Genomic DNA, 23,097 nt, shown 5'->3' on the forward strand with positions numbered 1-23,097 from the left:
TCACATCAGGCCACAACACATTTTTGACAATTTAAAAAAGTTGCTTATTTTCAGATGCGCAAATAAAACCGATGTTTCTTCTTTAAGATCTACGTCCAGAATTTCTTAATCTGTCAGTAAATAAAGTTTACTGATTTTCTTCTCCACATGCCCAATGGCTTCTAACTAAATGTGAAAATACCCTTACTGTTAATAGAGCTAGACGAGGCAATAAAATCACTTTGCTACCTTAGAGATAAATAACTCTACCTTGAACTGTGACTAAAATGGGAATTAAAAAAATAAATGTAACAAAATTGAAATGAAAACAGTACAAATAATTGATATTTTCTTTATTATTCAAAATCTTTACATTTTATCTAAAGTGATTTTTTTTATTTCAAATATATTTACAATCCAACAATAATAACATCAATGTGAGTATATAAATAGAGTGTTTAAAGAGGAATGTTTCTCCTGCAGAGCACCAAGTCGGCGTAAGGGGACTTATAAGCCATGTAGTGCTCCTCTGGGAATTTAAAAATGCAATTAGCCTCTTTAGAGAAAAAGAGGACTTGAACTCTAGTGCGTCTATTGGATGAGTTAAACTAAAAATGATTGCCCCTTGCTGCATGACTGAGGATAAGAAGTCAAACCAGACATTCCATTTGCAGACACATGTTTCGGGATGTTTGCCCTTCATCAGTGAAAAGCAAGAAATCTCATTTAGCTAAGTGAAAGGCCTCTGACTGGAGGCTAATGGGGAATGTTTCTCCTTGAGGAGAATGCGTCCTCTCTGAAGAGGGTATTTGCATATATAAACAGAGACACAAGAGATGGAGGGTTAAATACCTGTGTAATCACACACTGATCACTGGTTAAGCATTGATGGCCTATACTTAAGTTTTATTTACACTGCATTATTATCGTGATTGATCTGAAGAACACCTGTTTCATGATAGTCATGCCCTCAAACCTGGCTGCCAATCACCCATTAAATGAGCAGCCTAGGTGTCACGCTAGGTACGAGAAGTACCAAGAAAACGACAAAAGGGAAGGGAAACCCTCTGTCTAGGGAAAGATGGTGACCCCTGAGTAAGCCTACCACTGGTGCCTGGGGTCCCCCCCCCCCAGATAGGTTCTGCACCATGCGCCAAGCCGGATACCTGACTCTAGGTATCCCTAGTGCTGGGCCCTAAATAGGGAACGGATAGGATGAGCTCTTTGTCAACCCCACTAAATACTATAGACGACACAAGGAGGACACAAAGGGGGAAAACTACATGAACTACTTATCTACAGGTGACAAAGGTAAACTTCAGCAAAGTTCTCAGTAATGATACCACAGAGGAGTACAAGGCACCTGCTTGCAACCAAGGCTTGAATGAACTGAAAAATATCTCCAGCATCAGTCCAAGAAAGGAACGGATATTTAAGCACCAAGAGAATACTGGTGATAATCAGTAGCTGGATGGAAGGCGATCTCCTGCTGGGTCCAAAAGGGGGATGTTATGCTGTACTATTGGATGTCGTGAAGCAGTGCAGAACAAAAATTCCATTAGATTGCGGCAGAGTGGTAATAGATCCCAGAAACCCTGAACTAATAGCAAACCAGGAGTAGTACAGGGAAGTAACCACAAGGTAGCAGTAGAGTAGTCAGCAAGTCGAATAGGTAACCAGAGGTCAAACAAAGTACAAGGGGAAAAAACACACACAGAGTCAGAAGCTAGCAACGGGGTTAGGAGCCGCTCAGTCATGATGATATCAAAGAGGCGAGACAGAACCAAGGTCAAGGACGGAGCGCAAGTCAAGTATTGGGAAGTCAAAATGCACAAGGGGATAAGGTAGGAGGCACAGAGTCGGGAGCGGGCTGACAGACACAGGTCAGGAAATCGGGAATGCTGTAGGATGGATCAGGGAACTCATCAAAGCCAGCTACACACGCTGTAGGCATAGACTATAACTGGCCTGCACAAGAGTTGCAGCACCTGGATATAGTGTGCCGGAAGCAGGAACAAGGCAGAGAGAGATTAACCCCTGACATAACCAGGCCGGGGTTGGAACACTGCCTGAGTCATGACAGGGGAGAGATGAATCCAGCAGGAAAGCTACCTATACCAATGAATACTGACAACAGGAACAATGGAAAGTCAGGGAGCATTCTGTGCAGCTAAACGCTGTGACCTTCTATGGCCAGAAACCACATGACTGTCTGTCACCCGTGACACACCCATGACACTATGTCCACTGAAGTATATATTATACATCATCTGTATAAAAAGAATATTCATCGGCAGCCAATCGGCAAACCATTGATCAGTGGTCATTTAGTGCTGACGGTTAGCTAGTGTAAACAGAGACCTTTAGAGTAGGTCTGTAACGTGTAGGTGATGGGTGGAATAATCACACGTGGCTAATAACAATTCAACTTGGAATTTTCTTATTACCCAAACTTAAGCACAACAAGCAGGGCAGTTGCAACAATAGAGGTATTTACAGCTTCCATATGCATATAATTACAGGCATTGGATATGAGGTAACACAATACAGTAGGTAACAGACTACTTTTCATTACTTGTCGTAGTTTCTCAGCAAGATTCAGTTGCAATATGCATAAGAACTAGTACATATGTCAATATGAAGATTCATATTGTAGTCTACATCACTGCATCAATTCCACCATGATACTGGTAGTACGATAACATGCTTATGGTCTACCAGCTTCTACTTCACAGCTCCTCCTAGGTCTTGGCATCCCTACCTCCATATACAAATCCTGCTTATTCCCGATCCAGCAGCAACCATTTCATGCAATGACCTGCCTACCACACAGAGATATAGAAGCATAAGACAGTACAAGCCCTTTAATTCAATCAGCTGCTAGCTTGCACTCTTTGCTTTCCAAGGATTGCAGACTCAGTCTCATCAACAAATTACTTAAGTATCAGGCCATCTCAATCACTTTTCAGAAGTGGCCATTCTTTTAGCTCTCTAGTAGGGATGAGTAAACCCGAACTGTAAAGTTTGAGGCCCATACCGGATTGTCCTGTTGCGGTGGCAACTGGGATATGACAGCTGTGATTTGTCAAAAATGACAGCTGCCATCAAGCCCTGGATTAGTAATGGGTGACGTCTATGAGACTCCCCCATTACTAATCCTGTAAGTGAAAGGAAATAAAACACAAACACTGAAAAATCCTTTATATAAAATACACACATTCTCTTGCACCCCTAACCCCTAAAATGCCCTTGCAGATTCAACGTAATCCGTACAAAGTCGCACGACATTCCCGGCTCTGCTACATCCAGAGCCTGCAGAGAGAGAAAACATGTCCGCTGTCTGCAGGCTCCAGGAATCATTTATACTGCATTACCGCCTTTCTTCAGAACACGGTGGCATACTAGGGCCGCATTCACACACTCTAGGGGACACCCAGCATCTTTTCTGCTGCCTTTTTAGCTAGAACCATTGTGGCCAGTATTATCAGTATATATACCCTTTTTCTATGTGTATATATCCCAATTTCTATGTGTATGTTACTTGGTCCAAAAAAATCCCTCCCAATGTTATTTAGAGTAAAAAAAAAACCACGGTAAATAGTAGCAAAAGAGATAAGATTGCCGGACTTTCGGAAAATATCATCTTGCCAAAAAACGTTTCTGGAATGCTAGAATTTTTACGGTCAAGTATGTGTTGCTATTGTGGAGTGGAAAAATTTGGAAGAAAGTCAGATTAATGGAGAAGCAGTACACTACCTCCGTCATTTCTTACTTCTATTACTGATGAGGCGTAGCTGTAACGTAGACACTGTTTGGGCATGAACACCCGCCTGGTGCTATGTTGCACATCAACAAAACGACTCTGCCTTGGTCAAGGATGGACGATCCACTAGCTCTGGCTAGACAACAAAATGTTCAAAATAAACTTCATGTGTAGCTGGATTCTTTGTGTTTTCATTGCAATTTATTGTCTTTTTCAGCCTTTTCATATTTTTGGCACTTTGAATTGAAGGTCCCACATTTCACTTTGGGTTGTATTTATTTGGTAACTTTTACTCCAATTATGTTTATATTCACAGTTTGAATGCTTTGATGGTTTGGAGTATGAAAATTTCCAGAAGAACCGCTAAGGCCAAAATGCAATTTAAGGGTTTTGTCCATTACTGTTACGTCACCACCGGAGTCTGCTCCATCGACTTCTACTCCGATCGCCAGGTGACACCATGTTCCTGCATGGATAGTGCTGGTGATGGGAGAGGAGTCGATGCCAGCGGCGCCGGTGGGCGCAGGCTCTGCTCATCCACTGGTCTGGGTTTCCTGGGGATCTGCAGTGCCACTGGCTGACTGTAGGTGACGGGTGTCTCCCAGCTGAAGTACCATAATTAAACTCCAGCCTATGGGAAGACACTACACCCTTTTTAATGCCCCTCCTTCTGAAAATTCTGGTTCCTGTTCCGTCCTGTTCTGTGATTTCATGTGCTGAATACCGCTTGTTTTCTGATTACCCTTCTGCCTGCTGTTTTTGGACCTCGCTGCGCGATCCGGTTTTGACCTCTGCTTGTTTCTGATTACGTCCTTGCCTGCCGATTCTGTTTCTGTTCCGCAAATTCTAGTTTGTCCCTGCCTGACTACTACTCTCTCGGACTGCAACCGGCCACAGGTAGTGATCACCTTGGGCCCTGTGTAATTTCCTGTATATGTGGTAAAGGGTTTCAGGGTTCTGAGGGTCCTGCTAGGTGAGTGGCTTCCCTCTAGCCTGTCCATTACAGCCCGTCTGAGTCTGTGGATCCAGGCAGGCGTTACAATTACTTAGATATTCATAACTTATTAATATAAGATCAATGGGTTCCCAACCTCCAAAACCCCCACCGATCAGCTATATTGAAGCATATTGGAGCCACAGTACCCGAGAGCAGCCATTACAGTATATAAATCCCTGCTGTTCTACTTTTATATACTGAATTATTGTCACACAAGGTTCGGGGAAGTACCAAGCGAATGGCGAAAGGTAAAAGAAGGGAAACACTGTGTCTAGGGAAGGAGGAGATGACCACTCACCAAGCCTACCACTGGGCCCTGGGTTTCCTTAACAATCTAGTCTGGACCCAACTAAGCACCCATGAGTGCGAAATGGCCGCCGTCGTCTCTGACACCCCCCCGCATCCCTCTCTGCTTTTTGATGTTAATTTGTTAATGAATAAATGAAGATTTTTACTTAGTGAGTGCAACCTCCTTTCTTCTTCTATTCCGGAGTCACCAATCTACACATTTTCTGCACCTATGGGCCGAGCAGGATACCTGACCCTATACTGACCCTGATCTGGGCCCTAGGTAGGGAGTGGATGGGATGAGTTCTTCGTCAACCCCACTAGGCACTAAAGGACACACAGGGATAACAAACAGGGGAAAACAACAAACTACTTATCTCCAGTTGACTCTGGTAGAGGAACTGCAACAACCACCAAGATTCTCCAGATGTATGCAAACCGCCTGCTTGCACTGAAGACTTGATAAAGGCATATGAACTAATACTAGCACCGAGTAATAGGAAGTGTAGGTTTATAAAGACAAGGGAAGTGCTGATGAACAGCAGCTGACAGGCTGATGACCTCTGCAGGGTCCTAAAGGGAAAGAGATGAAAACAAGCAGAAATAATAGAAGGACAGGGAGCGGTTTACGCACTAAACGTTGTGACCTTCTATAGCCGGCCACCACAGGACTGTCTATCACCATACCCATGACAATGCTATACAACCAAAGGATAGGCCATGAAATTCCAAGTAGTGGACAACCCCTTTAAGATTTTCATATATTACTATTAACTATTAAATATAAACATTAGGACAATTTCTGAACAAGAAAAAAAACTGAAAAAGTGCACTAAAATGAAATGCAATTTACAAACCGTGCCTGAAAATTGGCCTACACTGTCTTTATTTCATTTCCTAAAATCTGCTGCAAATAGCATTTGCAGTTATTCAAGGTCAGAAGGAAAAGCATTGAAAACCTTATTCATTTTCGTTGTACAAATATTACAAATTTTGCCTCATGCTGGATAAGCTGGTACAAATTTCACGATTTCTTTTCTCCTCGTAGATCCAGCAGGGTATATGAAGTCAGAAGAGAATTCTGGATCAGAAACAGGTGATGAGGCACAGCTGACAATTCGAGGACGACAGCATGAAAACCACCAGAGGAGCAAAGGTATTAGTTTATGTGCTTGTGAGACTGGTGTACTAATATTGCAATACTGAACAAAATGCCCTAAAAGCAAGATGATAGAATTTATTTAATGTGACTGTATATTATCCCAAGGGAGCCTTGGTTTTTACAAGGTGCCTGGGTTGAGTTCTTGAATAGCTGCTGGCTGGTCGAGTTGGCAGGCAGGAATGGTCAGTAAGCCAGATAAGAATCATGAGGTACAGATAATGAAAAATTCATTAGGCATATTGAATAGAATCGCAGAAGCTGAGAACAGCGGTGTGGACTGGATTAAGGATCACTTATAACTGGCAGTGGAATTCTGAAATTCAGGAGTTTAAGGATGTTTGCTCATGATTATGTAACGCTCGCGGCCGGTATAGAGGCAGCAAGCAAGATTAGTGGACCTACTGAACCACAGGGGTGACCCAGGCTTACCCTTTAGTGGGAGTGCCTTAGCTAACCACCCATCGACACCAGGTACCACTCCCGACTGGGACTGTGGCAACAGACCCCAGGGACAGATGACAGACTCGGGTACAGGCAGGGTAACGGAGGCAGGCTGGACAGGTGGGTATGGACAGGAATGGTGGGCATGGCAGGGACAGACAGGTATGGGAAGGCTGGTACTGGAGACAGACACAGGGATAATAGGACAGGAGCTCAGGACTTGACAACTAGCAGACTAGCACCCTAACTGACTAACTAGAGGTGTTGCGCAGGCACCTCCCCTAACGGGAGGATGCCTTAAGTACACAGTGCATCTCAGCCATAGGCTGAAAGGCAATTCTTGGAAATAGCACGCCAACCCTTTAAGAGGAGGTCTGGTTCACGCATGCACATTTTAAGTGCCCTCCGGGAACCCTGAGGGCCCAACAGGGGAAGGAGGCCGCAGCCCACGTGAATAGCCGGGGGAGTGCGAGGGATGACGCGACCCGGCCGGGGCATTGAGTGAATCGGCATCTCTGCAGAGAGGCTACAGAGGCGCTACAGATTGATATTTGTTGAGTTTTTGAAGCTGCATATTTTCACTACATCAAAAAACAGAGGGTCTTATAGTTCCAGCAAAGTGTATGGGATTTATAGAACTCTTATGTCCACTGTGTGTTTTTTTATGCTGCATACACTGACCTGTGCTGCCTGTTGCAACTTCGCAACATGTCAATTTTGACGATTTTCCCCATAGAAGTGCATTACATGCGGAAAATTTGTTTCATTCTGACAAAGGCCCAGATTGAGGGGCCGAAACGATAATTATTTTCTGTTATTGCATTGCCATTAAAATTTTCCATTTATTCACCGCAATAATTAAGTGCCGAGTTCTTCTCTTTCTATGATTATGGACCTGATCCCTACTTGAGCACCATATCATTTCAAAGCGAAGTGACGCTGTGCCACCCCTGCAGCAGTCAGCACTACTCGGATCCGGGGGTTTTGCTATGGCTCGAGTGTCCTCAGACCCGGGGCTCAGCGGCCACTCAAATAGAAGGGGGAAATATTTACAAGGGGACAGTTTGTGATGCCACCCGTGGTGTGCGGTAAGGGAGTACCGCCTCTGCCGATGAGAGTCCCAGGGTGGATGGAGCGGGTCAGCGAGATGGTGGTTTCTCCACGGGTAGGAAAGGCCCCGGGGCTCCATTGGGATGGTGAATGGGATGGTGGAGGTGATTTGGGCAGGTCAGGACCCGGGGAGGCAAATGTACTCACTCAGGTGGTACAGTTGATAGTGCAGTCAACAATCAGACTCTGACACAGAAGTAAATAAAGTACAGTATCTGGGTTTTGCTGCCACTCTGGGGAACCCGTCCGGGTGTCTGTTCCCACTGGTATTGCTTAGTGGTCCAGAGCCTGCCTCCATGCACAATTGTGTAGATGTTCCTTAGTGACCCTTCGGCCTGAAGCTGTCAGCGTCCTGCTCCCTATATTGATATAGTGGAGCTGTGCTCTCGATGGCTGACACTCGGGATTTTAGTGGGCTGCATAAGCTGGAAAGCCCAATCCCCCTCGTTGTGTTGATGCCTTCGATCTCTGAGCTCTTGGGAAAGTTCATAAAGAGATTATCCTCCACAGGTGAATTATCAGGTTGCGTGAAGCTACTCCCTGATCTAGGGTCCTGTACCCCGCCGTGCTCGGTACTGGTCCGGTTACTGGACTTCTGGTGCCGACCGTTCTCCAAAACTAAGTCTGCTACACCTCCTCCAATACCCTGCGACCGGGTCTCTGACTCCTCTGGTCCCAGATCACCGTCCATGACCCAAACAAGGTCACAAGGTCACACAGGGAGCTACTCCCCCAGCTCCTCATTCTCTGAGGGCTACTACTGATCTGACTTCCTCCCTGCCGCCAGTCTGCCTGACCCCTAGGCGGGTGGAACTTTTCCAGCTAGACCACCCACTGGTGTGTCTGACAGGGTGTTGTGTGAGCTGGGCTGTGGATATGAGTGCTGATGGAAGCAATACCAGTGTGTAGAAACCCAGAACCAAGGAGGGTGGGTTCTGCACCATGAAAGACAGGGGTGCAGTTCCCTGTGACACCCTGATAGAGTCAGGGGCGTCACAACGTATATCCCTACATTACATAAAAAAGAAAATTGGCCATGATGGGAAGGGGTAAAAATGGCTGATAACCGGTCAGAATAAGGGGTGTACATTTTAAAGAGTGTCGGTCACAGACTATTAGGTAACTGCAAACAGGTCCTTACACAGATGTGGTCTTTCGGGGGAGCTTTTACTGTATGTTGTATCTATATGAGAGTTGTTGTGGTATCCTGTTGTGCTGTGGCATAGAAAGACAGGGGACATCAGTTTTTATACTTTTATAACTTTCTGGTTCACTTTTTTACCCAAAGACCAAGAATAGAATTATACTGAGGTTTTAAAAGTTTGACAGTGGAAATGAAATCTGTGTAAACCTTCAGGGACTTATAAATCTTTAATTTTGTGATAGAATTCACAGGTTGGACTGTCGAGCTCTGAGCAACTCTTCATTTCCAAAGAATGTTCCTTTTCTCTTCTTCGTCACTGATACACGTGACCGCAAGTATGCAAATCACATACAGCGGGAAAAAAAGTATTTAGTCAGCCCCCAATTGTGCAAGTTCTCCCACTGTAAAGATGAGGTTGCCTGTAATTGACATCATAGGTGACCACAACTATAGGAGACACAATGAGGAAACAAATGCAGAAAATCACCTCGTCTGATTTGGTAAGATTTTATTTGCAAATTATGGTGGAAAATAAGTATTTGGTCAATAACAAACGTTCAGCCCAATATTTTGTTATATATCCTTTATTGGCAATGATAGAGGTCAAACGTTTTCTGGAAGTCTTCATAAGGTTGGCACGCAGTGTTGGTGGTACGTGGGCCTATTGCTCCATGCAGATCTCCTCTAGAGCAGTGATATTTTGGGCCTGTCGCTGGGCAACATGGACTTTCAACTCCTTCCAAAGGTTTTCTATGGGGTTGAGATCTGGAGACTGGCTAGGCCACTCCAGAACCTTTATATGCTCCTGACGAAGCCACTCCTTTTTGTCCTGGTGGTGTGCTTGGGATCATTATCATGCTGAAAGTCCCAGCCTTGTTTCATCTCCAATGCCCTTGCTGATGGAAGGAGGTTTGCACTCAACATGTAACGATACATGGCCCCATTCATTTCTTCATGTACACGGATCAGTCGTTTTGGTCCCTTTGAAGAGAAACAGCCCCAAAGCATGATGTTGCCACCCCCATGCTTTACAGTAGGTATGGTGTTCTTTGAATGCAACTCAGCATTCTGTCTCCTCCAGAGTTGTGTTTCTACCAAACAGTTCTACTGATAACAAGTTCTAACAGGTGCCATTGCTACAGGTAATAAGTGGAGGACAGAGGAGCCTCTTAAAGAAGAATTTACAGGTCTGTGAGAGCCAGAAATCTTGCATGTTTTTAGGTGATTAAATACTTTTTTTCCACCATAATTTGCAAAAAATCTTGCCATATCAGAGAAGGTGATCATCTGGGTTTGTTTTCTCATTTTGTCTGTCATAGTTGTGGTCTACCTATGATGTCAATTACAGGCCTCTCTCATCTTTTTAAGTGGGAGAACTTGCACAGTTGGTGGCTGACTAAATACTTTTTTCTCCACTGCACTTATGGTTACAGACAGCCTGCTCTTGCCAGCAACAGCGGGAATCCTAATCCTAACAGTTTACACACAGTGTGTGTGCAATGGGGTATGTAATGGCAGGACAGGTGACCCCAGGCTGGCCCTCAGAAAAGAGTCCCTGCGCTGTTCCTTTTCTCGGAGGTAGATTTGATGGTAAATAGGTCCGAGCCCCCAGCGTGACCCTAACTCCTGTCACAGCCCTGATCTTACTCCCTCTCTTCCACACCGCGGGGATGTTCTGCAAAACACAAGGACAAAATGACACGGACAAGAGAGAACAGAAACTCGAACACACAGCACTCAAAATACAAAGGAAAGACAGTATGTGTACAGAGGAATAAAGGAAAAGGGAGGAAGTAATGCAAAACAGAGGAATGCTCATAGCACTCAGAAGCGCAGCACGGATAACCATAAACAGGATAACCACCAAGACCAGGAATCACTGGAGCAAAGGCTAAAGCTATCATCGGCACATTCAGGAAGGAAGCCGTGCTTTAACCCCTTCACGACCATGCCATGGGCAGGCCGCGGCGATCCGCGCACATATCAGCTAATTTCGATAGCTGATATGTGTGCCTACAAGTTACGAGTGGAATCGCTTTCCACCCGCAACTTTTAACCCCTTACATCTTGCTTTCAAAATCTGGCAGTGAGATGTACAGTATATGCGCGCGGCCATTACTTTCACTTATCGCCGCCCCCACCGGACGTCACGTGCATGATCACGTGACTTCCTGTAGTTGCCATGGTAGCACAGAGTCATGTGATGATGACTGTAGCTAACATGAGTCACTTTCTCTCAGTGCCGGCATAGTGCCAGCACTGAGAGTAAAGCCCCCTTCACACGTCCTTGAAAATCACGCACGTATTTCACGGACGTGTCAAAGGTGCGTTCTCCCCTCCATGTGCCGTGTTTATGGCACTACGTGTGTTCTCCGTGTGTTATACGTAATAACACACGGAGAACAGAAAGCCCCGCCTTACCTGCTTCTTCCGGAGCTGTCTGTGGTGCTGACTGACAGTGTCCGGCACAGGCCACGCCCCGCTGACGCTGCTTCCGGCCCCCAGTGAAGAAGATGCATTGTTCAAATTCACTGGGGGACGGAGGCAGGTGACAGCCACGGCAGAGACTGCAGGACTCGCGGAGGTGAGTATTTGTTTTTTTATTTTTAAAAATGACACGTGTGTTTCTCCAGCGCGTGTTACGTGGGCCCGCATCCACACTACATCCGTGTGGTACATGTGCGGGCCGCGTGACACCCGTGCTGCTGGAGAAACACGGACATGCATTCGTATGGAGCATACGGCCACACATGTGCTCCACACGGAGGCACGGGCCAATGGCTAAACACGTGTGTGCACATAAACCCATTGATTTTAATGGGTTTACGTGTGTCCGTGTCTCCGATACATGCAGGCACGGACCTAGCACGTACCGGAGACTCATGCGTGTGAAGGGGGCCTAAAGCAGCATATCTGCAGATCTCAGCTGTGTAGCTGAGATCTACAGATATGGAAGAGCGATCAGATTGCTGATCCATATACTCCCCTAGGTGGACTAGTAAAATAGAAAAAAAAATTTAAAAAAAGTTTTAACAAAAAACCTAAAAGTTCAAATCACCCCCCTTTTGCCCCATTGAAAATTAAAGGGTTAAAAAAATAAAAAATATACACATATTTGGTATTGCCACGTTCAGAAATGCTCGATCTATGAAAAGGTAATATCAATTAATCTGATCAGTAAATGGCGTAGTGGCAAAAAAATTCCATTTTTGGTCGCTGCAAGTTTTGCGCAAAATGCAATAAATGATGATCAAAACGTAGCATCTGTGCAAATATGGTACCATTAGAAATTTCAGTTCGAGATGCAAAAATTATGCCATCACTGAGCCATAGATCCCAAAAAATTGAGAACGCTATGGGCTTTGGAAATTGGCGCAAAATGTGCGCCACTTTTATGGACAAACTTGTGAAATTTTTTTAACCCCCTAGATACAAGTAAACCTATACATGTTTGGTGTCTACAAACTCGCACCGACCTCAGGCATCACAATGACACATTAGTTTTACCATATAGGGAGCACAGTGAATAGAATATCCCAAAAACTATTGTGCGATCACACTTTTTTTTACAGTTTTTCCACACTTGGAATTTTTTTTGCTGTTTTCCAGTACACTATATGGTAAATCTTATGGTTTAATTTAAAAGTACATCTCGTCCTGTAAAAAACGAGCCCTCATATGGCAAGATTGACAGAAAAATGAAAAAGTGACGGCTCTCGGAATGAGAGCAAAAAGTACCAAACCGGAAAAACGGAAAATGCCCGGGATCTGAAGGGGTTAAATAGGGAGGAGACAGAGGCAATCAGTAACCTGAGCTCTTAGGTCCTGCTCAGACGTCTGCAATAATTAAGTCCTGAAGAGCTGGAGATCAGTGAACCTGAATTAGCCGATGCCTGGCTCAAGCTGAACAATACAGAAGCCTCAGGTTACTTGTCAGAGTCTATGGTGTGAACAGAGTCCGACAATAGTGTGCCCGCAGGTGTATGCAGAGCCGAACATCACATGACACATACGCTATCAGGGTTAAAGCCTGCTTTATGTGCTGCAATTTCTCGTGCGATCACATGAGCGATCGCACCCACCCCCATCGTTTGTGTGTTACGGGCAATTTGTCGCCCGTGGCGTACAAAGTCGTAAATTCCCGTCACACACACTTACCTTTGAAAAGACCTCGCTGTGGGTGGTGAACATCCTCTTCCTGAAGGGGAAGGGACGTTCAGCATCACAGCGACGTCACACATCGGCCGGCCAATAGAAGCGGAGGGGCGGAGATGACTGGGGCGTAACATCCCGCCCACCTCCTTCCTTCCGCATTGCCGGAGGGACGCAGGTAAGCTGTGTTCATCGTTCCCGGGGTGTCACACGGAGCGATGTGTGCTGCCTCGGGAACGATGAACAACCGGACGTTCAATTTTTAGAAAATGAGCGACGTGTCAACGAGCAACGATAAGATGAATATTTTTGCTCGTTCACACTTGCTTGTAGCTGTCACACGCTGCAATATGTCAAACGATGCCGGATGTGCGTCACTAACGACATGACCCCGACGACATATTGTATGATATATCGTAGCGTGTAAAGCCCGCTTTAGTCTCAGAGTGTTTTCAATGGCACTCTTTAGTCAAAAGTTCAACAACCAGATATTGAAAACTGTGCATGCACAAGGTTTTGTTTTTTACCGCTTTTGTAGTGTTTTTGTAATGAGCGGTATTCTCTATTTATAACATTTTTTTCATAGAATTTTGTAAGACACTTCAAAAACTACACAAGGTCTGACTGTTCAAAAATCTAAAAAAAAATATACAAAAGGCAACAACGACAAATATGCTTGAAACGTGGCCTTTATTATTTGTATTATACAAAATTGTGTCCTTCAGATTCCAACTTTTCTGATTATTTTTCCTTTCCACTTTTTTTAACAAGTTTTCTCAGCAGGCTCCAATAATCGTATGAACTTTTCATTTATTTGTTCAAACTATTTCCATATAATAATCCAGTAATAGCCTCTGCTCTAACCTTCTTCTCACAAATAATGAAAGGGTCTCCGGTGTGAGCATACCTCGGCTGTCAATCCACCCTTCCGCCTTAAAGCTTTTGTGTCAATTATGCGGCAATTTTCTTTAAAGGGGCTGCTGATACTAACAATCAGATTTCAGATTGAATATTCCAGATTTTCATACCCCAAGCAAACAGCTGATTTTTCCAGGGAATGTTCCTTGTGACTTGTTGGCTGTCCATTGTGGTGGGCTATAAATTCAGTACTAAATGCGTAAATGCATCAGAAAATTACATATTGTTTAAATCAGGTTTTTATGTTCCATACAATATAGTTAAAAATATGGCAACTTTTTTTCATATTACGATCTTTTTTTAACTTCTTCACGACATTCCCCGTACATGTACGACATAAGACTGAAGTGAGTGTACACAGCGGGCTCATGTGGTGAGCCGCCCCATACTGTTATAAGTGTATCTCGCTCAGCGGAAACCATGGGTGAATTTCGTGTCAGATGGTCACAATGCCTTGCCGCTGGCAGGTTCACTATGGTTATTTGATAACATCTACTTGTGATGCTATAAGGATTAAGCACCCTTTTCTGCCTGGCTGCTGGCTGTAGCTTTCAATCTCAGGTGTCGCTCTTTTGGATCTCTCCCTTTCCCTATTTAAGTCATGTAATCTGATCACATGATGCCTGTGATAGAAATTGAATCCCTCATTTCTGTGTGGTCCACTTTGGAAGGAGCCTACTCTGAAAAAAAGTCTGTTATGTTCAGCTGTGGTGTTTGCTGCACTAAAGCCGCCTGGAGTGTTTTTTCCATTGAATGTCTATTCCCCCTGCTGGTATTCCTACACTTGTATTTCTGTACTGAAGTGGCGAGTCTAGTGATCTTCTCAGCCTGCTCACTAGCCATGGTGAGTGTAGCGCTAACTGAGGGCCTATGGTATCCGGCTCAGCGAAAAGTTACAGGAACCTGTATAGGGACACTAGGGAGCTCAGGAATCAGCTTGAGGTGAGTTCAGGAGGTGTCCCCTCATCCCATTCCCTAGCAGCAGGGATCTCCATTGTATTGTGACCCATGTGTTCCCTGTGTGTTGTTACATTTTCTGGGGGTTTACCTGGTACTAAGTAAACCCTGCTAGTCACATGCGTGACACATACTCAGCAGGTAAAGGCTGTGTGTTACAGCCAGGGCCTGCCTCTAACAATTGCGGATGGAGCAGATAAAGACCACTAATTTTAACCTGTTAAGTCCCGCTATGAACTCTGATTTAACGTGCGTGGCCATGGGGGCGTACCATTCCAAGCACCCATCACCACTCCCGTGATGTGATCGTGGGTCATCGATGGGTTGCTATAACAGCAGGGGGTCTGCTGAAGACCTCCGTGTTTATCATAGCAGCGCTCCTTTGAAACCTGTCTGTGCTTGGGCTTCAAAGGAGATTGTGATTTTCACTATATGAAGCAATGCTATGGAGATTCCTCCATTTTGGTGGCAATTCCCCACCCCTCCAAGAAATGGCCCCAATTATGATCGCCTAAATAAATTGAGACCTCTGATTTCCCTCCTAAAAGATTAATTTCTACATACCTATACCCCAGCAGAAAATGTTTTCGTTGACGAGTCCTTGATGAGTTTCAAAGGCGGTGTATAATTTTGTCAATTTAGCCTCTCCAAGTTCGCAAATATGGTGTGAAATTGTACAAAATGTGCAAAAGCACAAGCGTCACACGTGCACCTTTCTCTTTTATAAACGGTGGGACCGCAAAATCAACCCACCAAACTTCAAATTTGCTTTCCAACATTCAACCTTTGCTCCTTCCGTTCTAAGTCCTCCCTTTTGTCCAAACAGAACTTTTCAACTACATATTCGATTTCACCGTGTTCATAATAATTGGGTAACAAACTGTTGGGTCCACTTTTTTGGTGTTACCTTTTGTAAAAGTGAGAAATTTGTTGCTAAAACAACATTTCTGGAAAAAAAAAATGTCAATATGACAACTTAACCCCTTTAGGACGAAGCCAGTTTTGTACTTAATGCCCAGGCCATTTTTTGCAATTCTGACCAGTGTCACTTTATGAGGTCATAACTCTGGAACGCTTCAACGGATCCCGGTGATTCTGACATTGTTTTTTCGTGACATATTGTACTTCATGATAGTTATAAATTTAGAACGATATTTTTTGCTTTTATTTGTGAAAAAATCGGAAATTTGATGAAAATTTTGAAAATTTTGCAATTTTCAAACTTTTAATTTTTATGCCCTTAACCCAGAGAGTTATGTCACACAAAACAGTTAATAAATAACATTTCCCACATGTCTACTTTACATTAGCGCAATTTCTGAAACAAAATGTTTTGGGGTTAGGAAGTTAGAAGGGGTCAAAGTTCATCAGCAATTTCCCATTTTTTCAACAAAATTCACAAAACCATTTTTTTTAGGGACCACATCACATTTGAAGTGACTTTGAGAGGCCTAAGTGACAGAAAATACCTAAAAGTGACCCCATTCTCAAAACAGCACGCCTCAAAGTACTCAAAACCACATCCAAGAAGTTTATTAACCCTTCAGGTGCTTCACAGGAACTAAAGCAAAGTGGAATGAAAAAAAGCAAAAAATAAAATTTTACCTAAAATGTTGCTCTACCCCAAATTTATTCACTTTTAGAAGAAATAACACAACAAAATGAACCCCAAAACTTGTTACCCACTTTCTTATGAACGCGCCAATACCCCACATGTGGTCAGAAACCTTTGTTTGGACAAATGGGAGGGCTCGGAACAGAAGGAGCAATATTTGAATTTTGGAAAGCAAATTTGGCTGAAATAGATTGCGGGCACCATGTTGCATTTACATGTCCGCCAAGGTACCTAAACAGCAGAAACCCCTTACAAGTGACACCATTTTGGAAACTAGACCCCTTAAGGCTTCTATCTAGGGGTATAGTGAGCATTTTGGATACACAGGTACTTCACAGATTTTGATAACGTTACGTTGTCACATTGAAAATTTTCATTTTTTTCTCAAAAATGTTGCTTTAGCATCAATTTTTTCACTTTTTCAAGAGGTAATTCCAAAAATGTGACCCCAATGTTTGTTACCCACTTTTTTATGAGCGCGGTGATACCTCACTTGTGGTCTGAAACCTTTGTTTGGAGAAATGGGAGGGCTTGGAACGGAAGGAGCAATATTTGAATTTTGGAAAGGAAATTTGGCTGAAAAAGATTGCGGGCACCATGTCGCATTTGGAGGACCCCTAAGGTACGTAAACAGCAAAAAAACACCACAAGTGACCCCATATTGGAAACTAGGCCCCTCAAGGAATTTATCTTGATGTTTGGTGAGTACCCTGAACCCCCAGGTGCTTTACAGAAGTTTATAACGTTGAGCCATGAAAATAAAAAAATAAAATTTTACCACAAAATTGTTACTTCAACCAGGTAGCTTTTTTTTTCACAAGGGTAACAGGAAAAAAATCACCATGAAATTTATTGCGCAATTTCTCCTGAGTTTGTTGATATCTTGTATGTGGTGGAAATCAACTGTTTGGGCACACTACAGGGCTCAGAAGAGAAGGAGTGCAATTTGACTGCAAAATTGGCTGGAATCAATAGCGGACGCCATGTTGCATTAGGAGAACCCCTGAGGTGCCTAAGCAGTGGAGGTCCCCCACAAGTGACCCCATTCTGGAAATAAGACCCCTCAAGGCTTTAATCTAGGTGTATATTGAGCATTTTGAATACACGAATACTTCACAGAATTTGATAAGCTTAGGTTGCCATATTGAAATTTTCATTTTTTTCACAAAAATGTTGATTTAGCGACACATTTTTCACTTTTTCAAGAGGCAACAACAAAACGTGTACCCCACAGGTTGTTATCTAATTTCTTGTGAGCGCAGGGATACCACACATGTGGCCAAAAACCTTTGTTTGGATAAATGGGAGGGCTTGGAATGGAAGGAGCACCATTTGAATTTTGGAAAAGTTGAAGTAAATTGCGCGCACCATGTCACATTAGCAGGGCCCCTTGGGCACCTATACATCAGAAACCCCCCACAAGTGACCTCATTTTGGAAACTGGACCCCTCAAGGATTTTATTCAGGAGTATAGTAAACATTTTGAATCCACAGGTACTTCACAAAACTGTTGCTGTAGCAAAAAATTTCTCACTGTTAAGGGGGCTTTACACGCTGCGACATCGCTAATGCGGAGTCGTTAGGGTCACGGAATTGGTGACGCACATCCGGCCGCATTAGCGATGTTGCTGCGTGTGACACCGATGAGCGATTTTGCATCGTTGCAAAAACGTGCAAAATCGCTCATTGGTGACATGGGGGTCCATTCTCGATTATCGTTACTGCAGCAGTAACGATGTAGTTCGTCGCTCCTGCGGCAGCACACATCGCTATGTGTGACGCCGCAGGAACGAGGAAGCTCCCCTTACCTGCCTCCCGGCCGCTATGAGGAAGGAAGGAGGTGGGCGGGATGTTCCGGCCACTCATCTCCGCCCCTCCGCTTCTATTGGGCGGCCGCTCAGTGACGTCACTGTGACGCCACACGGACCGCCCCCTTAGAAAGGAGGCGGTTTGCCGGTCACAGCGACGTCGCCGGGCAGGTAAGTATGTGTGACGCATGTGCGCGATGTTGTGCGGCATGGGCAGCGATTGCCCGTGTCGCACAACAGATGGGGGCGGGTGCCCACGCTAGCGATATCGGGACCGATATCGCAGCGTGTAAAGTAGCCTTTAGGCTATGTGGCCATGATCCAGCGACACGGCGTCTAGTACCCAGTGTCAGCCTCCTGCAGAAATGTGAGTGTTGTCCACGGGAGAACGCAGCTGCCCATGCCCACGATTTGGGTTCAGGCTGCTGTGGACTTTAGTTCTATTCTACCTGCAAAGAACACTCATCTCCGCAGCATAAATTGACATCCTGAGGCTCGGGAAGCTGCGCCACAGGTCGATTTATGCTGCGGAGAAAAGAAACACAGTGGGCACGGGATTTCTAAAAATCCTGCCACTGTGCTTCTACTGCACAACGCAGCGTTATGGACGCAGGGAAAACACTCTGCGCCCAAAATGTTGCAAACCCTGATTGTGGGCACACAGCGTAAAATGCTACAATGGATGAATGGATAGATGTCAAACATATATAACGTCCCACCCCCCTGCATATTCTAAGCTGGCGCCCTTTAGTGCCTTTCATGTGACACTAAAGGATGCCTAGCCTTGTATTTATCCCAAAAAAAAAAAAAAGAATTAAAATAAATGACGTGGGGTCCCCCCTATTTTTGATAGCCAGCTAGGGTAAAGCAGACAGCTGTAGCCTGCAAACCACAGCTGACAGCTTCATCTTGTCTGGTGATCAATTTGGAGGGCTCCCCAAGCTGTTTTTTTTTTTAATTATTTATAAATAAATAATTAAAAAAAACAAACAAACGTGGGGTCCCCCCAAATTAGATCACCAGCCAAGGTGAAGCTGACAGCTGGGGTCTGGTATTCTCAGGATGGGAAGAGCCACGGTTATTGGACTCTTCCCAGCCTAAAAATAGCAGGCCGCAGCCGCCCCAGAAGTGGCGCATCCATTAGATGCGCCAATTCTGGCGCTTCGCCCCAGCTCATCCCGCGCCCTGGTGCGTTGGCTAACGGGGTAATGAATGGGGTTGATACCAGGTGTGTAATGTCACCTGGCATCAAGCCCAGCAATTAGTTATGTCACGGCGTCTATCAGATACCCGACATAACTAATTGACAGTAATAAAAAAAAAATTGACAACAAAAAAAAATTTATTTGAAAAAACACTCCCCAAAACATTCCCTGATTGACCAATTTATTGAAAAGAAAAAAAAAAAATCCACAATAATCCATTTGGATGTCCCACGTCGACTCTGGACCTTCTAGAATATGGGGGACACGTTCAGGGAACGTATCCCCCATTTTCTAGGAGGGCAGACCCTCCATTTGAGGAGAGTGGGTGCAAAGAATCTGCACCCACTCTCCCCGGGTCACAGCTGCAGACTCTGTGCAGCAGCAGCCAGCGTCCTGAACACAGGAAGCTGTCATCTGCTCGGCACATGTGACCGGAGTCTGCAGAGAAGGAGCCGGAGGAGGGGGCCGCGGGGGATCAGCGCTCCGGTATGTATGACACCGGGGGACACCAGGGGGAGGGTAGGGGGGGACCCGGCAGGGCCTAGGGAGCAGGTTTCTGTCGTATGTGTTATGGCACATACGACAGAAACCATAGGAAAGGGGGAAATGCGGCCGGCGCGCTGCTGTGATCGCCGGTGCGCGCGGCCATCTTGGATTTTCGGGAGGGGGTTGGGGGTCGGGGGGGGCACTTTGGGGACACCGGGGGACCGGAGGGAACCGGGAAAAAGATTTATCTCCCATCTGGCATGTTTGATCATGCCAGATGGGAGATAAATCATTTTTTACCGGCGCTGTCATTTACTATAACTTGATGATCGGTATACGGTGTATACCGGTCATCAGGTGAGCGGGGACCGGAAAAACCGGCCCGAATCATGATCTCCAGGGTCTCAGCTACCCCCGGCAGCTGAGACCCCGGAAATTTTCTGACTCTGGGGGGCGCTAGACCCTTTTTTCCGACCGCCGTTAAAAAGCGGCGGATCGGAAAAAGTACCCTTATTTACCGCCGTTAAAAGGCGTATCGGCGGTCGTAAAGGGGTTAATATTATCACATTCTATGAAGTACCTAAGTACCTGTAGGTTCAAAATGCTCACCATACTCGTAGATAAAATCATTGAGGGGTCTAGTTTCCAAAATGGGATCACATGTGGGGGTTTCTGCTATTTAGGTACCTCAGGGGCTCTGCAAATGGTGCCTAAAATCAATTTCAGCTTTTCCAAAATGAAAATATTGCTCCTTTTGTTCTGTACCATATCATTTGTCTCAACAGAACTTATTTTTTAAATACATGTGGGGTATCACCACACTCCTAAAAAATGAGTTATAAACTATGGGGTCCTCTTTGTGGGGTTACCTTTTGTAAAAGTGAGAAGTTTAGTACTAAAACAACATTTTATGAAAAAAAAATGAAACTTTTCAATGAGATGACTTAATGTTATCGAATTCTGTGAAGTACCTGTGAGTTCAAAATGCACACTATAATCATAGATACAATCCATGAAGGGTCTAGTTTCCAAAATAGGATCATTTGTGGGGGTTTCTGATGTGTAGTTACCTTAGGGGCTCTGCAAATGCGACATGGTGCCCAAAATCAATTTCAGCTTTTTGAAAATGAAAATATTGCTCCTTTTGTTCTGTACCCTCTCATTTGTCCCAACAGAACTTTTTTTTTAATACATGTGGGGTATCACCACACTCCTAAGAAAGTGGGTAACAAACTGTGGGGTCCACTTTGTGAAGTTGCCTCTTGTAAAAGTGAGAAATGTGGTGTGAAAAACAGCATTTTTATGAAAAAAATGAAAATTTTCAATGAGATGACTTAATGTTATCAAATTCTGTGAAGTACCTGTGGCTTCAAAATGCTCAGTAAACCCTTAAATAAAATAGTTGCAGGGTCTAGTTTCCAAAATGGGGTCATTTGTGGACGGTTTCTGACGTATAAGTACCATAGATTAAATGTGACATGATGGCTACAATCTATTTCAGCCAAATTTGTGTTCCAAAATTCAAATGTTGCTTCTTTTGTTCTGAGCCCTCCCATTTGTCCAAACAGAGGTTTCTAACCACATGTGGGGTATCAGTGCACTGAGAAGAAATTGGGAGACAAACTGTGGGGTCCACTTTTTGATGTTGCCTTTTGAAATTTGTGGCTAAAGCAACATTTTAGTGGAAAAAAATGAACATTTTCATTATGATGACCTAATGTTATCAAACACTGTGAAGTACCTGTGAATTCAAAATGCTCACTTTACCGCTGAATAAAAAACTTAGGAGGTCTAGTTTCCAAAATTGGGTCACTTGTGGGGGTTTCTGTTGTATAGGTACCCTAGGGGCCCTCCACATGCAACATGGTACCCACAATCTATTTCAGCCAAATTTATGATCCAAAATTCAAGTGGTGCTCCTTCCGTTCCAAGCCCGACCGTGTGTCTAAACAGAGGTTTCAGACCACATGTGGGGTATCAGCGTGCTCATAAGAAACAGAATGACAAATTTTGGGGTCCATTTTGTCATGCTATGCTTTTTAAAAGTGAATAAATTGAGGCTAAAGCAACATTTTTAGCTAAAATGTAAATTTACTTATTTTTTCATTCCACTTTGCATTCATTCCTGTGACGCACCTGAAGGGTTAATAGACTTCTTGGGTGTGGTTAAGAGCACTTTGAGGGGTACAACTTTGAGAATGGTGTCACTTTTGGGTATTTTCTGTCACCTAGGCCTCTGAAAGCCACTTCAATGTGATGTGGTCCATAAAAAATGGTTTTGTAAATTTAGTTGTAAAAATGGGAAATTGCTGATGAATTTTTAACCCTTCTAACTTTCTAACCAAAAAAAATGATTCAAAAATTGTGCTGATGTAAAGTAGACATGTGGGAAATGTAATTTATTAATTACTTTATGTGATATAACTCTCTTCTTTAAGGGCATAACAATTCAAAGATTGACAATTGCGAAAGTTTAAGAATTTTAGACAAATTTTTGATATTTTCAAAAATAAAAGCAAAAAATATTGTACTAAATTTACCAATAACACAAAGTACAATATGTCACGGAAAAACATTCTCAGAATCACCGGGATCCGTTGGAGGGTTTCAGAGTTATTACATTAGAGAGGAGCTGAGAGGAGACTTAATAGTGGTCTACAAATATCTGAAAGGTAGTCACAATGCAGAGGGAACTACCCTATTCTCATTAGTACAAGAAGCAATGGGATGAAACTTAAAGGAAGGAGATTCAGATTAGACATTAGGAAAAACTTTCTGACAGTGAGGGCAGTCAGGGAGTGGAACAGGCGACCACGGGAGGTAGTGAGGGCAGTCAGGGAGTGGGACAGGCTACCACGGGAGGTAGTGAGGGCAATCAGGGAGTGGAACAGGCTACCACGGGAGGTAGTGAGGGCAGTCATAGAGTGGAACAGGCGACCACGGGAGGTAGTGAGGGCAATCAGGGAGTGGAACAGGCTACCACGGGAGGTAGTGAGGGCAGTCAGGGAGTGGAACAGGCTACCACAGGAGGTAGTGAGGGCAGTCAGGGAGTGGAACAGGCGACCACAGGAG

The 23,097-nt window shown here is 44.3% G+C and overlaps 1 protein-coding gene across 1 annotated transcript in view; it reads left to right on the forward strand.

Moving 5' to 3' along the window:
- ASTN2 (astrotactin 2) overlaps positions 1 to 23,097 on the forward strand; it is a 935,497-nt gene that overhangs the window by 264,921 nt on the left and 647,479 nt on the right. Inside the window, exon 4 of the mRNA XM_075324083.1 lies at positions 6,076 to 6,183. Within this exon, the coding sequence (XP_075180198.1) occupies positions 6,076 to 6,183 (108 nt within the window). The remainder of the gene's footprint in view (positions 1 to 6,075; positions 6,184 to 23,097) is intronic.

Source organism: Anomaloglossus baeobatrachus, chromosome 9, assembly GCF_048569485.1.
Source record: "Anomaloglossus baeobatrachus isolate aAnoBae1 chromosome 9, aAnoBae1.hap1, whole genome shotgun sequence".
Lineage (NCBI taxonomy): Eukaryota > Metazoa > Chordata > Amphibia > Anura > Aromobatidae > Anomaloglossus > Anomaloglossus baeobatrachus.